General features: G+C 37.4%; 2 protein-coding genes, 1 long non-coding RNA gene and 1 pseudogene across 5 annotated transcripts in view; all 4 read left to right on the top strand.

The window, feature by feature from the left end:
* The window catches only part of nord, a 44,449-nt gene extending 40,538 nt beyond the window's left edge, over positions 1-3,911 (top strand). For all 3 annotated transcript variants that reach the window (XM_064681993.1, XM_064681991.1, XM_064681992.1), the window contains 4 exons: positions 962-1,661; positions 1,742-1,875; positions 2,785-2,919; positions 2,982-3,911. In XM_064681993.1, coding sequence (XP_064538063.1) covers positions 962-1,661; positions 1,742-1,875; positions 2,785-2,919; positions 2,982-3,159 — 1,147 coding nt within the window. In that variant the 3' untranslated portion in view covers positions 3,160-3,911. The remainder of the gene's footprint in view (positions 1-961; positions 1,662-1,741; positions 1,876-2,784; positions 2,920-2,981) is intronic.
* LOC135428074 (sphingomyelin phosphodiesterase) overlaps positions 1-15,134 on the top strand; it is a 116,308-nt gene that overhangs the window by 88,266 nt on the left and 12,908 nt on the right. The gene's annotated exons all lie outside the window — the stretch shown is intronic.
* Positions 9,194-10,145, top strand: LOC135428020 (uncharacterized; annotated as a pseudogene).
* On the top strand, positions 11,016-12,070 carry LOC135428136 (uncharacterized). The gene is made up of 3 exons (XR_010436208.1): positions 11,016-11,153; positions 11,304-11,358; positions 11,443-12,070. It is a non-coding gene; the product is annotated as an uncharacterized LOC135428136 (long non-coding RNA).

Here is a 15,134-nt window from a genome sequence, read left to right as displayed (position 1 = left end):
CCGATAATTCCTGCTAATTCTTAAAAAAGATATGAAAAGAAACCTTAAAGCAAAGAAGAATCAATGTCGGCGACAATCAACTTATGCAGGATGAGAACAGCGAGCACTGTCCTACAGAAGATTCGGGTCCTAGTCTTAACCTCATACGGCAAAAAGCAGAAATTGATTTTGAACAGATTCAATCGTGGCTATTCTTATACTGAAGACCTGAAACATGTAGCGTTCATATAAGTTACATAATAGTAACTATACACCCTTCGCTTAGTTATTCGCTTTGTAGAGATCAGAAGGCACTGATCGATTCCAACACAAAATAAAACATATATTAAAGAAAAAAAAACAGCATGTAGCGTTGTTTTGTATGCTTAAGTTAGCATGCATTTATACATTCATAATATACATAATGCTTATAAACATTTAAATATACCTATTCATGGTCACCATCAAGATAGAGCCAAGTACATCTGTTCATCTGGTCGTCTGTTCATATTAATAAATGCATCCATCTAAGAGATTATTAAAAATGAAACATGAAATTTTTAACAGCTAAGATTTTATGAACCTATCTCGGATCTTATGAGAGCTTAGGTCAAGAAATTTAAAATGACGTTAATATGAAAAGATACAGATATCTCTTTTTGGATACCTTTGGCTATAATATAAAAGATGCATATTTTTAGAGGCAAAGCGTTTGGTATATATATGTCTCAATTAAGCACTTGACAGTTTTATAACAATCGGACTATAAAGACGAAAGTTATGCAAGCATTTACCATTTAAAAAAGGTTGCCAACTCAACCATTGGGATATAATATTTCACATTTTGGTTAGACGAGGGATATATATTAAGTATATTTCTGCATATGACGTTTTTTTAGCTGGGAACTTTATTTAGCCTCGACAGCTCTTCATTAATATTTATATTGATCATAATTAATCTTAAATTAACCCAACTCTGCAGCAAACTTGATTACCATGCCATGCACTATTGCCTGGTGATCCAACGCGTCGCGGACTTCTCCACGTCCAGCTCGGGCGGCGATTTTGACAGCTTTTGTGAGGCCGTCTACGCGTACGGGCGGCAGCAGCAGGCGCATGCGCGTGCCGCTGCCGGTCCCTGCTCGGGCGTAGGTAATATATTGGATCTCGTGTGGTCTCGCCCGCCAATGCGAGCGCGTCACCTCAATCCACGGCACAATCTGCACATCGTGTGCACCGGCGCTCGGACAAAGCAGCTGCTGCGCGGGCTGCAGCCCAACAGCAACTATCGACTGCAGCTGTTCGGCGTGCATCAGCGTCGACAGAATCTGACGCTGCCGCTGGCCAGCAGCCAGGTGCATTTCAATCGCACGCATCCAACGGCACTGCGGGAGCAGGCGCTGTCGCTGCTCAAGATTGGCGGCCTGCATGGCGTCCAGGTGTATAGCTTCAAGGTGCCCGCAACTACGCCCCCACCACGCTTCATGCGCTACCTGTTGCTGCCCTGTGCCGGCAGCGAGATACGCGTCGAGCTGCTGCGTCAGCATCGCGTGGTGGGCAGCGTGCGCAACATCTACTTGCCCACCTACAGAAAGCTGGAAGGCGTCCTGCCCGGCGAGCGCTATCTGATGCGTTTCGAGCCCAGCAACGAGGACGAAGCGTTGCGGGCGCAAAAAGTGCGCGTAAGTTTGCATTTTTACGCTCCCCTCAACTTCTCGCCCAAGTGCTGAGTACTGAGACATCTTTCCATCTTCCTTTGCAGCTGGCTCTGAGCAGCGAACGCCTCTTCCGCGATCTGCCGGAGCTGCCCGACAACATAACCGTCTTCGATGTGAGCACGCGCTGCACCAGCACAACCATCGCATGGCACGGCTCACCCGATGAGCGCGCCTTAAGGTAGGTTAACCTTCAATTTAATAAACTGAGGTATCTGTGAGAGTGAGCAACGAGTTTGCGAGTTCGAGTCCCCGGAAAATGCATGTATTTAGTATTAGCCTAGTCGAAGGTCCTAGATGAGGCTGGTATTAAAAAGTACAATATAGAGAATGTTAAGGGTATCATCCTACTCTTTTTTATAATAATAATATTATATTAAAAATATATTATTAAATAATAGATACACTCAGAGATAAATCAAGTTAAAGTTTCGACTATATTGTTCGGTTTTTGGGCGTATTTTTTTTTGAACATTTTATACCCTTGTAGACGGTGTTAACATGTTGTCATGAAATGTGTAAGGAATATAAGGAGACATCTCCAACCTCACAAACTATATATATTGTTGATCAGCATCAACAGCAAAACTTATATAGCCATGCTCGTCTGTCTGCCCGTCCGTCCGTCCTTCTAATCTCTCAATTTTAATATATTCTTTAAACTTTGCTTAGGTCCGTCTTTCTGTTGTAGGCAGTACATATGTCGGAACCGGGCGTATCGAAAACTATATCATATAGCTATAAAACGATCGGTTGATGCGTAGCTTCTTGTATGGAAAATTTTTAGTTTTTCAAGATATCTTGACCAAGCTCATCATTTTGTAAGCTCACTATGCTGCTTATATATCTTATCAAGATCGCACTTCTTTATTATATAGCTTTTTAGGAATGAATTGGTATTGGTATTGGAATGAATTGGATTGAATTGAATCTTCAAAACCGTAAGGCAAATTTCTACAAGACTATTAAATCTTCAGCGGGCCACAAACATACAAGAATGAGTAGTACCCTGGCAATGTTTCACTCCCTATTATCGTACATATAGTTGTATATAGAACTAATCCAATATATTTGTTCTTTATCCCGACAGCTACTGCGTAATTGTCTTTAATCTACCGCAACGCAGCGCTGCGGATTACACAAACTATTGCATGGACTTTGGGGCGTCGCGGATAACGGAGCACAAGAACTTCAAGTATATACGCTGCCGCGAGAAGCAGCCCAGGTGAGTAAAGGTGCTAATAGCGAAACACTCTGACATATACCAATTAAATCTCAATGCTGCAGCAATGTGGACAAGCTGGAGACCGAGACTATACTGAGTTTGTCGCCCGGCGATAGCTACTTGATTTACGTGACCGCCAATCTGAGCATGGGCAAGCCGCTGCCCTACCAGACGCTGACGGTGCACATGGGCAGCCAGTGCGTGGATCTGGAGTCGCAGGAGCAGCTCGAGTACTACTAGGCGTATGCGCAATGCAGTTGTCGCAGCAGAAGAGAAAAATGCAAAAACAAATAATAAAAACTATCCGTCGTTGTAAAGCTACCTAATCCACTAAACTAAACTAAATTAAACTATGCAATACCATACTATACTATATCTATGCGGGTTTTTGCGCTAAGCATAAAAGACTATATATATTTAGATCTATTCAAACATAGCTACGTGTGTGCATATGTTCGTGTGAGTGTGTGTGCATGTATAGAGTGTCTGTGTGTGTGTGTGTGTGAGTTTTTAAGTTTGCCAACAAATTCCAAGTATTTTGAGTTCATATATTTCTTGATTGTAACCTAGCTTTAAATGTTTTTGTATAATTGTTTACGATTTTGTGTGTGTTCATTGTTTAAAATCTCGAATCGATTTTTAATTTAGTTTAGATACATATATATACATATATATGTATATGCATGTTAGCTTATTTTAGCGCTAGGCTTTTGCTGTTAAGTTTACCGATAATTTTTTATATACATTAATCTTAGTTTAGCTAAGCCTAAATATGTCTACAAAATATATATACATACATACATATGTATATTTACATATATTTAATAGCTATAAATGTGCGCTAGTGTGTGCGTTCTAAGCGTTGTATTTTTTGAAGCGACTTAAGCAAAAAACACAAAATCCCGAACACAAAATATATAAAAATAAATAAATAATGTGGACAATAAAATGTGCTATGCAGAAATAAAGTTGGTCAATGCATATTCAAAATATTTGCCAATAAACATGAAAAAATTAATAAATCAATGCAAATAAAAACTGGAAAGAAGGGCTATCTTTGGTACCAAACCTTTTTTTTTGACAAGTTTGGTCAATTTAATTTTCGAGTGATCGTTCCTATGGCAGCTATATGATATAGTGGTCCGATGTTGATTGGATTTTGCATGTATATGGGGAGCTTAGTGAAACTAATAAATGCCGAGTTTGCTAAAGATATCTTTTAAAACTAAAAAGCTTTCCATACAAGAACCCACTTTTCGATCGTTCGTTCCTATCGCAGCATATGATATAGTGTTCCGATCTCACCAGCTGTAACATATGCAATGACATTGCAACAGAAAGACGGACTTATGGTTAGTCTCAAGAAGATATCCTCAAAAATGAGAGACGAGTTCACAGAGAAACAGATGGACGGAAAGACGGACACGGCTACATCGACTTGGCTGTTGATACTGATCAAGAATATTTATACTTTATGGGGTCGTAGATGTCTGCTTGCATGCTATACAATAATCAACAAACCAAGTTTTTTGCATCTAGTTCAAATAATATTCAAGTCATGCCTTAAAAACCAGATATCGAAACATAAAATCAAAAACTCCATTGGAAATGTGCCGGTTCGCTAGGCACAATACTCAATTGATAGCAGCTTCGATAATCTCAGCCAGGTTTTTTGGTTAAATGCATCCCATCTAAGAATCTGACCAGTATATGTCGAACGAAAGGGGATCCCAAAGTTGACGACAGCAAAAGTTGCAGTTATTATTTTATACTTTTATTGCAAGCTGAGTATTCTATTTTCTATTCTATTCTATTCTTTAGGTAGAATTGTTTAATTATGTCTTATAGAACAGACGCAGTGAGCTCTGTTTCTTGATTGATATCTGTTCTTAAAATAGCAGCTGAGAAGAGTGTTGCAGTCGGTTACACCCGACTGCGAAATACTTGTTCACAGTTGAATGACGCATTTTAAGAATTTTATTGACACCTCGACCTGCAAACAAGATATTTTCCACATATTTAACAAGCTCGTCAGAAATTTTAATGCCATTCACTTGGAAATGTAATAAAAAGTAATATAATTAAATAAGATATTTAGCCACCTAAGCTTAAGCCTTTTCTGACGCCGATATACACGAGCTTATATATCAAGCTTCTCAAATTTCCAAATGGACACTGCAGCAACCAAATATACTCTTCTTATATTTGTGGTAGAGTAAAAATATAAAACGAATCGCTGTAGATTGCCCTTGTACAAAAAAATGTATTTCAAACAAAATTAGATGATGGTTCCATCTTCCGGGGTCGAACTAGCAACCTACCTTCAGCACCAACCGAATTACTTGCTATTGCTTCATACGTGGCAACTATATCAAGAATCTTTTTTTTTTGCGAAATAAAATTGAAATTAGAAGCACATGCGACAGAGCAAGGTGCATGATTCCATTTGACTTACGGCTTTGTGGTTGTGTCGGGGATGTGGGCGGTGCTAAGGTTGTGGCTATAACTCTAAAGTTATGAAAGATACTTGATCTATATACTATTGTACTAGTATATGAACCTAAATGATTTGCTCAAAAAACCGGATTTCAAATGTTCGGAAACGGGAAAAGTTATCAATTATCTCAAACTGCGCGGGCACTAGGAAGATCTTCGTTATATTATACATACGGAAGTATATATACGGACAAACAGATGGACATGGCTAGATTGACTCGGCTATTGATGCTGATCAAGAATATATATACTTTAGAGGGTCAGAGATGCTTCCTTCTGCCTGTTACATAAATTTGCACAAATACATTATACCCTTTTTACCCATTTTCAATGGGTCCAGGGCATAAAAATGAAAAAAAATGTTTCCTTGGCAGGGTTCGAACTCGCAACAGCCACACCAATAATTGATCCTCAACGAGAAAAAAACGAATTAAAATAGCAGCACACAAAACAATACAATCGCAATTGCATTGCTGTTGATAGAATTTAAAGCAGATGCGCATGAATGAGTGTGTGTACATGCACACAGAAACTTTTAGAATTTGCGCTTGCTGCTGCTGAAACGGGGAAAGCCAAAACACGTTTTCTTAAATAACTTCTGTGCTTCTTAACCGATCTTCTACAGTATCTACATCTTTTAGTGCCATAGAATATTTGGGTATTCTCAAAAACTCAATTGCATTTAAGTTGTGGCTTATATTGGTGGACAGCAAAAATTGGTTTATTTACTTGCTTTATAAGTAGCTATGAGGTGGTAGCGGGGAGGTGGTGATAGCTATAAAATGACAGATACTTGATATATATGTACTATTCTAGAAGCTATATGTCCAGTTTGGTGACTCTAGCTGTTATTATTTACCAAAATTGCTCAAAGAACAGGATTTCGATATCGATTTTTATCGGGTACTTGGAAACGGGGCAAGTTATCGAACACTGGAAACAAACTCGATCTGCGCGGGGACTAGGAAGACCTACAGCTAAAATTTCAAGTCTCCTTGCGTTCACACGTACGGACAGACGGACAGACGGACGGACAGACGGACGGACGGACGGACGGACGGACGGACAGACGGACGAACGGACAGACAGACGGACATGGCTAGATCGACTCTGCTGATCTGCTGATCAAGAATATATATACTTTAGAGGGTCGGATATGCTTCCTTCTGCCTGTTACATACATTTGCACAAATACATTATACCTTTTTTACCCATTTTTAAAGGGTTCAGGGTATAAAAATATTGAAATAAATCCATCAAAAAGCAAGTTCCTAATACTTATGTGTATAATTAATGTGTTCCGGCCGAACATCCAAATTGAAACTATCCAATTTTGCTTAAGTGAGAGAACTAAGCTGTTGGTCGTCTCTTTTTCTCTCTACCCTCCCCACCATGACAAGCAACAAAAAGAATGGGATGTGGATGCTTGTCCCTAACATGGGTACTTAACAGATAAAGTCAAGGAATAAGGGTATCATATCAGATAGGCTAATATAATTCATGTATTAAGGAGTTGTTTGTTCTCAAGCATGATTCCAATGAATAGATAGGAAGGTATAAGTCGATTAACAAATGATTTGAAAATTTAAAGGTAAAATTAATATAAGGTCATAAGCTACCAATGTACAATAATTAGTGTAAAGCATATAAAAAAAAAGGTAAGAGGAGAAATGCACCAACATTATTTTAGAGATACGACGGATGGGAATTAATTTTCCGTCTTTATTTATATATATTTATATATTTATAACTCACTGTGAGTACTTAATCGCCCTCACGCAATATCCTTCCAAGCAGACGTTTAGCCCAATGTGTACGACAAGTAGGATCGCTGTTGCTAAATATTACAAAAGAAATTTATAAGTTCATAAACACATGTATATATATGAGCAGCGATCAAGATCAATGGGTTGGGAATTTCCTCTCGCGGTAGCCCTTTCAGCCCAATTCATTGCATAGTTTTACAAAAATGCAAAAATTATTAAAAACAACTAAAGAACTCTTGACCGTCAATTTTGGTAATGTCAAATAAATAGTTCAATTACATGTTAATGGCTTCTTAGCAAGCAAAAGGTAACATCAAAAGGTAATACAGCCTCCTCCGATACTGGCTACAGGTTACACTAAACGCTTAGTGCATGGGCAAAAAATTGGTCCTACTGGGTTGCAAAGTGCTGCACGGGCTCTTGGTGCTGCCCTTGTCTGTTCCGATCTCCACTTCTGGCAGCACGTCTAAATATGCACGATGTTCTCTGTCACCAAGCTACTGACTTGTGATACTGCTCTGGCCAACAGAGCAGGTACGAAAACTGTGGAAGCCTTAATTGGTTCTAGGTCGCAACACTAGCACATATAAATACCTTTTCTTTAACGCACACCCTGAATCTTATTTAAATTATTGAGTCCAGTTACTATGAAGGTTTTTGTTTCTATTAGCTTACCAAAAGAACACTTCAAAACTTGCATCACAATTCGAATCTTGTTCTATGAAGTCTAGAGCATAGTCTATGGACTCTTAATTATGCGAAAATTACTTGCAATAGAAAAGTATATGACCTAAACTTGCCCACGCTTTAGTTATAAATGGCATGCTGTGCTGTATTTTAACCATCACTACTTGCTCACAGTACTTGTTCACAATAAAGCACTTCAACAATTTTATTGAGACCTCGATCTGCAAAGAGCTTATCAATTATATTAATGTCATTCACTTGGAAACGTAACAAAAAACAACGTAAAAGAGATTTAAGCCATTTTAGCTCAAGCATTTTCTGACGCCGGTATACACGAGTTTATATATCAACCCAATATACTCTTCTTATATTTGTGATAGGGTATATATATAAATCAAAACGCGCCTTAGCAGAAAAAAATGTTTAAATTCGAGCATAGATGATGGATCCCTCTTCCGGGGTCGAATTCGCATCTTACCTTCAACACCAACCAAACTGCTTGCTATCGTTTCATAACCTTATCAAGAGTCTTACTTTAGCGAAATAAAACTCAATTAAAATTGAAGCACATGCGACATGTGCGGTTGTGTCAGGGATGTGGGCGGGGCTGAGGCTGTGGCTTTAACTATAAAGCTATGAAAGATACTTGATCTAAATACTATTGTACATATACAATACTATTCTAGTCTCGGGAAAAGTTATCAAATATTTCAAACTGCGCGGGCGGAAGGAGGACCTACGTTCAAAATCTGAAGTCTCTAGATCGTATATAATATCATATCATACACCTTTTTGAGATCAAAGCGTTCACACATACGGGTAGACGGGCAGAAGGATGGACAGGCGGACATGGCTAGAAAGACTTGGCTATTAATGCTGATCAAGAAAATATAAACTTCTTATGGGGTCGTTGCTGCTTCCTTTCGCCTGTTACATACATTTGCAAAGAACCAGTATACCCTTTTTATTTATTTGGGTTATAAAAAAAAAATGAAAAAGCAGGAGAATGCAAGTCGCCAGATGATAAGCGCAGTCGAGCACTATAAAAAGGCCTGACTGTGTATAGGTGGACATAGTTGACTGAGAACGCGAGATGACGTCCAAGCTACTTTTACGTGAGAAATTTTATGTGAGAAAAATCTTTGGAGAATTGCATTTAATAAACTGATCTCTCTGATTCACGTAGCGACGGCGGCTCAACTGCACGGATATTGTTCGTTTAGACGAAACGATGTCGTGAATTCTAATGTCGTCTTCACCTATGTCGATAGCGAGGGCCACTTCCAGCTGCAAAGGAGAGAAACTGTTGACGAAGGTGTTACAGACGTTTCCATCCGTTACTGCCGCGGACCTGTAAAATTCCATTTGGTGGCCCCAGTGTCGTGGAGGTGCCTAAAACCGACTACGATTCCTGTAAAGATGCCATGTATTCCGTTAGATATGTAATTGACAATCAAATCCTGGAGCTGTACCGCGCCTGCTACAGTCGACGAGATGTACGCGCATTCTTCTCGGAGGCCACCATCTACCCAAAGTCAATCTGTAAGTGTGAGTTGCTCATCAGGATTTTGTTAACTAAAGCAATTCTTGGCTCTATTAAATTTGAAGCATGACCATGAGATGTTTTCTACTGATAAACTGATTAGCCCCTTCATGGAAAGATCATTTTCGAAACGTTCAGTTTACGAGTATTTTAAGAGTCGCTTTGGCCGCTTACAGCGATATGTAAATCATGAACATGATCAGATTCTAGATCGAGGCCACTTGACCCCCTGGCCGACTTTCTCTTTGTGGACCAGTGTGACAGCACCTACAAGTACTTGAATGTAGTGCCGCAATTTCAAAGCATCAACAACGGCAATTGGAACAAAAAAGAAGAATGGGTGCGCACTCAAATCCCCTTCAACTCGTTGCTGCACGTGCGCACCGGTGCTCTGGAGGTGTTGAAGCTGAAGTACGCAAGTCCGAATGGCAAAGAGAAATTAGTCTATCTCTACGATGATGACAAAAATCCTGTGCCAAAGTGGATGTACAAGCTGGTGCGGGACGCGAATAATCAACCAATCCATGCTATCATTACCTACAACAATATATTTGAAACCCGTCGACCGCCAGCACCAGCAACTTACTGCAAGACCGAAATCCCATGCTCCATGCATTTAGAACCGATGGCTGTCGAGGGCTTTACCTTCTGTTGTGATCCGGCAAGCTTTGTTCACTCCGAACCATGAGATTCCATTTGAGGATCAACTGCGCCTATCTCATGGCTAAAAAAATTAAGTCTTATGTGCTGAAAATGTATATTTTTTGAACATTTTTATTTTAGCAATAAAAAGAGATGTGTATATACATGATAAGTTTGAGCTGATTTATTGATTGTCTGACTGTTTAGTGATCAATGCCCACAACCAAAAAAACTCGGAAGCTGACATATTTACAGAAGATTGCTTTTGGCTCGAAAGTGAGCATTATGGCTGCCATTTGATTAGTTTGTCCCCGACACCAGCGTCGAGCTGCCATTACAAACAGTCAAACGTTCTTCTATCAAGAGTTGATTATAAACTATTCTGAGCATCGCTTAAACTACGTTTTTACCTATTTAATGGGTAAAGGGATTAAATCAGCCTTATTAAAGGAAATAAAATAAAAATGAATTTCCTCTACGAGGTTCCAACTCGACCCCATCCCCTAAATCAATCTCTTGGTATAATACAAAATCAACTCTGTCTAGTTCTGCCTGTTAAATTATATAGTATATTTGCTCAAAATCTATCTGCTAAATTAATATAATAAGTTCAGGTTCTCAGAAAGCGAATAAAATGATTAGGTTATGATTGGGCTAGACATGTTATTCCATATATTTAATTTTGACATATTTAAATTGAGCATGGGCTTAACTACTCCAGAAAAGGAAAGCATATTTTATAGAACATGTTACCTGATTATAGGTTATCAGTCTGATTATAGGTTGAGTCTCTCGCATGGAAAGCATCCAAGAAATTTTAAATTGCAACTGGAACTGATAACATAGTTCATCTCAGAATTACCGACCTTGCTTCTCAGCCCGAATACAATTCCATAGAATAGACAGAAGTCGCGGCAGAATAAAACAATATTTTTCAGTTTTTAGATGCCTTTTGAGTTTCTGAGACGACGGTCAGCTCATTCTTTGTGATTTTTAGTCGAATTCAAAATGTAGTAGGATACAATTTTTTAGCTGACGGTCCCGCCGAAGGATTTTACGTATACTTATAGGCAAGTTCTAAGTAAAAATATATATTTAAGGTGTATATTAATTGAATATTTGAAAATAGTTATGCGTTCTAGATTATATACATATGTGGCTTTATCTGCTATAAATGTAAATCTGAGCGAGAATAATTTTGTATTAAGAAGTATTTCAAAACATTGTTTAATACAAATATCTATTAGCAGCAAGTGTTGGAAGAATTATCTGGCCAGTCTGGAGAAGGGGACTGCACTTTAAAATGTAAGTAATTTGTTATTATTTTCTGGTATGTATTATATCATACACATTCTGAAAGTGTGTCTCAAACTTATTCTGATTTTATAGATTAAACAGCCATTATGCGGAGATGAAGCACATTCAAAATAACTTTTCAGCTATTAATGCTGTATTATTGCCCAACTGGATTAGATTTATGGGGTTTAAGTCGAGCTTGAATTGGTTGTTGTCTTAATCAAAGAACAAATTGACTTGAAATGCTTAGCTCTTATAATTATTTCCTACAACTTCTTAGATTTTGCATAGATATATTCATTATCTATATGCAAAGGTATCTTGCATTTATGCAAATAATTTCTTTATTTATCACTGAAAAACTAAAACTAATATTGTTTTTGATCGTCGCGTCTTGTATTCTATTGGTATTGGTTTTACCGCTTAGTAACTTACAGTGCGAATTTTCTTCAATACCGAAACTTCTTTCTGGTAAATCTAATAAATTTCTATAAATATTTTAGCAATAGCTCGCGCATAGTCTATCCAATTGTTTTGGTAATTCAGAGGCTTGTAGTGAGAGTTTTAAAACTTTGTAGCAATACGAAGCGCAATGTTTTTTCTTTTATTATTTCTTCATATTTATAATATTTTAAATACTCGTTTATAGCAGTATGTTGCACACTCAGATTTTCGATTTCCTTGAAAGAAATTGGTAATGTATTGTCTTAATAATGCATTTTACAATATACATCGCATTTCTGTTGAATTGCAGTCCATGCATGCATTTTTTCTAGGCGCTGTAAAAATGGTTCCATTTCGCTTGAATTATACTGATTTTTCTTAACATAATCATCGAAATTTTTACAATAAAGTGTAAAACTTTTCCATATATAAGAAATGCAAATATATTGAAAAATAAATGTACTCTTTGATGCTTTTCATATAGCTGTACAAAAACTAAGCTTTTATATGTGAATTTGTATTAAAAATCATTTAAATGAAAACAGAACAAAGTTAAATTAAGTTTGTAATCACTTTCAATCATATAATTTTAATATAAATCTCTCTGTTAATAAACCAATAAATAAATATACGAATTGAAAAAAAAACACACACTAAAGTATCAATATCAATTTTTATTTATAATATTATTTTTTTTTAATTTTGTTTATTTTTTAACAGGCAATTTGGATGCATAATTGCGTGGGTCAATTATATAAAAGGCATATTATGTGGAATTAAATTCTCGCTTCTTCCGAATGATTACCTCAGCAAATCAATAATAACTACAATGTTTTATGCTGGCAGTCTCGCTCTATATATAATGCCTATTACAGCATTGCCTCGCCGTTTTTTCTGTAGTAGCGTTTTACCAATGGATCGGCAATGGTGGCTTAGCATTTATTTCCTGCTCGTAGTCCCGTTTATCTCAACCCATGGATACTCGCGTTTAACGAACATGAAATGTCAGGTTTTAAATCGGACTAAATTTGATATCTCGCACTGTTCCATAACGGATCTGGGTCATGGTAATGTTAGTGCCAATGTGCATTTGAATGTCCATCAGCCACCAGACAAGAACTGGATGGTTAGCTATGGCATCTGGAGAGATCAAGGCGGCTATAAGCCATTTTTCCATAATATTTCACTGGACTTTTGTCGCTTCTTGAAGAATCCGAGTCGGTTGCAACTTTACTACTCATTTCATAATGCAATTCTGCCCTTTTCCAACTTGAATCACTCCTGCCCGTACACTGTGAGTACCTCATCTGAACAATCCAATCAGATTTGTAAACTATATATATATCCACAAAATTCATTTTAGCACGATATCATTGTGAAGGATTTAATGTTGGAGGACAAAATGTTTTCAGTTATACCGATACCCAAAGGTAAGTATATGCTTAACCTGAGGTTGGCCAGCAACTCCGTCTGGGCGCTTGATCTACGATTTTACGTTGATCTAGATGTAAGAAAATCACTTCGAAAGAGGAAGCCGGGTTAATTATTTTATAAAATATTTATGACGATCGAAAATATAAAATAATGTACTTCACGAATGCCAAGAATATTTTTTTTATTTTCCTTTTTATTTTCTCTTTAATTTGTAGTTTCAAGTCGTTTAGGTTAAGGTACGATTATTAAAAGTTGCATTGCATACTTTCGGGCTGCACGTTTAAATGGCATCGTCAAGCCCTGTTCATTGACAACAATCGTGCTCCGGTTGTCGATTATCTTTAAAAAAAAGTCAGTGCAAGAAAACTTTGCATCTTCGTTTGCTCTATAAATAAATCAGATTTTGTTAAATGTGAACTAAACTATGTCAAATATTTATCAGGCGCAGGTTTAAGTTTATAGCTGCTCTCCTAGGTTCATCCAAAAAACGATTTCGATGCCATGCAATTTTTATGGCTGATTAGGCTTGCCAGTTTTATAAGAGGCAATATGTAGCAATAAAAATTTTTGTTTCTAAATGATTAACTCACAAAATCTTTAATAATTACAATCGATTTTGCTGCACTTCTATATAGAAACCAGAGCAAGCCATTAAGGTTTTTTCTTTAGTATCGATTTGTGAGTGGAACTAACATGCGGTATATAATTTGTTACCTGTTACCTCCCGTTCATCTCATCCTATGGATATACGCGCTTCAAGAACATAAAATGTCAGGCATTAAATCGGACTAAATTTGATGTTTCAGCCTGTTACCTGAAAGATCTGGGTCTTGGAAATGTTGGGGCCAATGTGCATTTGATTGCTCGCAAGCCACCAGCTAAGGACTGGTTAATTAACTATAGCGTCTGGAGGGAGCAAGGCGGGTATAAGCCATTTTTCTATAATGTTTCATTGGACTTTTGCAACTTTTTGAAGAGTCCGAGTCGGCTGCAACTTTACCATCTGTTTCATCAGGCAATTCTGCCCTATTCCAATTTGAATCACAGCTGCCCGTACACTGTGAGTACCTCAGCTGAACAATTCAATTAGATTTGTGGACTATATATATATACACTTTAGCACGATATCATTGTGAAGGATTTTTTGCTGGAAGACAAAATGTTTTCAGGAATACCTATACCAAAAGGTAGCTATATGTATAATCTAAGAATAGCTGGAGACTCCGTTTGGGCGATTGATTTACGAATTTACATGGACATAGATTTAGGGAAGTCACTTCGTAAGAGGAAGGAAGGAGGGAGGAGGGGCTGACTAACTATGATTTATTAAATATATTCAAAATAAATTGGATTCACAGATGGAAAGTTTCCTAAAAACATATCAATTTTGGATTGGAAAATTAGTTTCCTTTATTCTTGGTAAATAAAACTAATAATAAGAGGAAACAATAAAACTTTTTCTTAATATGGCGAATAAGTATAGTATATATCATATATTATTTATTCAGATCTTATAAATAATCTAAAAATATGGGAATGCATTGTTTAGTCTATATAAAAAATACAGATATACGTTTGTTTAAAGGCTGTATTCCACTCAGGCGAAGCATAGTTATTAAAGCTAATAGCTTATTACTTTGTTAAGTTATATTCGACCAGACATATGTGATTTAGCTCTGCGGATTTTAAAGGCAAAATTATTTATGATACGAACCAGCCCAATGATCCACAGCTTATACAAAGTCTATCATGAGGTATTTATATGTGTATATATTTTAGCCACATTTATCTGACAGATGACGCGCTTCCAGTGCGCTGCGAACCGTGGTCAATCGCTCGACGGCGCATCGCGTGTGGGTTCAGCCGATAGCAATCAAATGCGCAGCTAAGCGATTGATAAGGCCCGG

Source organism: Drosophila montana, unplaced genomic scaffold (genome assembly GCF_035044405.1).
Source record: "Drosophila montana isolate Dmon_TW-CO22-7 unplaced genomic scaffold, ASM3504440v1 contig_2438_1, whole genome shotgun sequence".
Taxonomy (NCBI): Eukaryota; Metazoa; Arthropoda; class Insecta; order Diptera; family Drosophilidae; genus Drosophila; species Drosophila montana.
The sequence above is the reverse complement of the archived record's forward strand: the minus strand, read 5'-3'. Positions and strand labels throughout refer to the sequence as shown.